The sequence below is a fragment of the Nicotiana tomentosiformis genome, chromosome 1 (genome assembly GCF_000390325.3).
Source record: "Nicotiana tomentosiformis chromosome 1, ASM39032v3, whole genome shotgun sequence".
In the NCBI taxonomy this organism is placed as follows: domain Eukaryota; kingdom Viridiplantae; phylum Streptophyta; class Magnoliopsida; order Solanales; family Solanaceae; genus Nicotiana; species Nicotiana tomentosiformis.
In genome coordinates, this window is record NC_090812.1 from 119891724 (window position 1) to 119894596 (window position 2873).

At 39.7% G+C, this 2873-nt stretch overlaps 1 protein-coding gene across 1 annotated transcript; it reads left to right on the top strand.

The window, feature by feature from the left end:
• Positions 1 to 429: 429 nt before the first annotated feature.
• LOC104111312 (uncharacterized) lies at positions 430 to 1347 on the top strand. The gene has a single exon (XM_009620991.4). It carries the CDS (start codon positions 430 to 432, stop codon positions 1345 to 1347), a length of 918 nt encoding a protein of 305 aa, XP_009619286.1.
• The last annotated feature ends 1526 nt before the right edge of the window (positions 1348 to 2873 follow it).

Consider the following 2873-nt stretch of genomic DNA (forward strand, 5'->3'; position numbering starts at 1 on the left):
TTCTCGTGCTAAAGTATTCTTCACACACTCGTAAATTACGTGGCGCAATCACACCAGTACGCATAACTAGCCATATGCGACAAAGAATAATCTTGTGGTGCTCTTGGATATGCCCTCACTGTCTTCTGCGATACGCCCCCAGGACTCAGTCCCTTTAAAAACACATGAAAAGCTAAAGGGGCAGTCCAATCTTTTTGCTTTTTAACTAGTTAAAAAATAACTCACATTCTTTTTCTCTGCTACCATTCGAATATTCGCTTTTTAGTTCCTCGGTATTATACCTTTTATTATTATTTCTCCAAACCTATAATATTCGCACCTTCTAGTTCTTTCACAACCCTTTATAAACCAAACCTCCATCATCTCTCTCAAAATACAGATTCTCTCTCTAAATAAAGTTTTTTGCACTTAGAAATTTTGAAGAAAAAAATGCAAGCTTATGGTAGAATGAAGAGAGTAACTGACCCGCTTGACGACAAAGTGAAGGCTCGGATCATTGGGCGTGACCAGCAGGAACTCGGTTACCTCAGCAGCGGAAGCGAACACAGCGCCCACGCCGATGATGATGCTTCCTGTAGCTTTTCTACTCTCATATTTGGTTTGCCTGATGATGTGGCGGCCGAAAATATGTCGTCGGAGAATGATTCAGACTCCGACGACGGAGATGTGTCAATGTACGAGTCGACGGACGTGATTGAAGATTTGCCAAAGCCAGTGTTTTATAGCGATCTGGATTTGTTTCGTAATTCGCTGGCGACTAAGATTACTAAGGCACTGGAAATGTTTTCCTTTTCGAAATCGAATAAGCCAATCCTGAGGCGAAATGTAATGACCTATCTTAGGGATTTTGGTTATAATGCCGCTATATGCAAGACGAAATGGGAGAGTTCCGGTGGACTTAAGGCCGGAAACTACGAGTTCCTTGATGTGATCCGATCGGATTCCGGTAACCGGATCACTCGTTACTTTATCGACCTCGATTTTGCGGCGGAGTTCGAGATAGCAAGGCCTACGAATCACTACGAGCGTTTATCGCAATCGTTGCCGAGGGTTTTCGTAGGTAAAAGCGAAGAGTTAAAGAAGATGTTGAAGGTAATGAGCGACGCCGGTAGGCGTTCGCTGAAAAGCAAAGACCTCAGTATTCCTCCGTGGAGAAAACACCGGTTCATGCAGAATAAGTGGTTAGGTGCTTACAAACGGACAACCAACGTTCTCCCGTCGGCAAACTCATCGGCGTTGTTGTCGCCGTCGAAGCAGACTAACGTCGCTAAGTGCCGGTCCGTTGGGTTTAGCGCTGTCGCCGTTAACGGCCGTTTACTCTTTCCCGCGGCAACCCGTACAAGATGATAGCGACATGTGGAAATTACTAATCAATAGTTTTATGATAAAATAGTTTTGTTTATTAGCAATTTGATGAAAATTGTCCTTTTGTGACCATGAAAAGGATAAATATGGTAAGAGCGATATTATCCACATTAGGTATGCGGAAAACGCACATTTGTGTCGACATCTTCTAACTAAAGCTTCGCGTGCTAATAGCCCAATTTTTGAGAACCTTAGGAATTTTGATATGTCAATCCAATGGTCCCAATATTATTGTTGATACCATATATACATTCATCTTCTAACTAAAGCTTCACGTACTAATAGCCCAATTTTGGAGAACCTTAGGAATTTTGATATGTCAATCCAATGGTCCCAATATTATTGTTGATACCATATATACATTGTAGCATGTGCAGTTTCAATTTAAGAGGATGCTCTAGTTTTATGTGGTTACTTCTCAAAAATACATGGTGAATTGTTCCTATTAATATTGTTAATAATTTTATTAATTTAGAAAGTTAATTATATTTGTATCTATAAATGTTAGAATATAAGTGTGGCATGTGGGCCGGTTAGGAACGGGTCCGGTCTGTCCTCAAGCCCAAATGGGCAGTGGGCCTAAACGGTCCTAACCGGATAGGACCGAAATCGTGGGGAGGTGGGCTGGGTAGTGGGCCGGTCCCATAAGCGAGGCCCGCGAGACCGGGACCGGCTGGTAAGTGGGCCAGTTCAAACGGTCCTAAACGGGCCTATCCAGGCCCAACGGCTAAATTTTTTTAAAAAAAAATCTGCCACATTATAGCCGTTATGGCATTTAAAATATGGCTGTTTTACCTACCAAAATAGCCGTTGGCTATTTATAAAATAGCCATTTAACCCTCTCCCCAACTTTATTTTAACCCCAAACTTTTTATAATTATATTTTTTCCCTATTTTCAACTATAAATACCCCATCATTCTTTTATTTTTCTCATAAAATCATCAATCTCTCTCAATTTCTCTCTAATTTTCTTCTATAATTGCTTACTTTATTGTTATAATTTGTACAAAATTGTGAAGTTGGTGAATTGAAGTTTTCAAGTTTTCAACGATAATTAATTTCTAACAAGTTGTTCGTCAATTCGAACTCGTTCCAACTCTTAAGTTTTAATATTATAGTTTTGTTTATTTTATTTACTTTGTATTGCTTGATTAATTAAGATGGCTTATTCCTTAAAAAAATATTTAGTAAAAATAAGGAAAAATCCAAGAGTGGTGAATCTAGTGGCCAATTTGTTCCTCCTCCACTTTCCCCGGCTCCCCGACCCAAACCTGTTATCCGTCCTACACCTCCTATTCTTGATAGCGATAATAGTTTATTACAATTTACCGAGAGTCAATTTTGCTATAATATTACACCCGGTGAACAATTAAACCATGAATATATGAATGCTCTCTATGGTAATCCAACTATTGATGAAAATGATAATGAAGAAATAGATTTTGATGAAACGCACCCGGATGACGATACACCCACTAGTCATGCTCCTGAAGTTAACCCAACGAAT

Coding starts and splice junctions, on each gene's coding strand:
- LOC104111312 (XM_009620991.4), top strand. CDS start 430: ATGCAAGCTTATGGTAGAATGAAGAGAGTAACTGACCCGCTTGACGAC.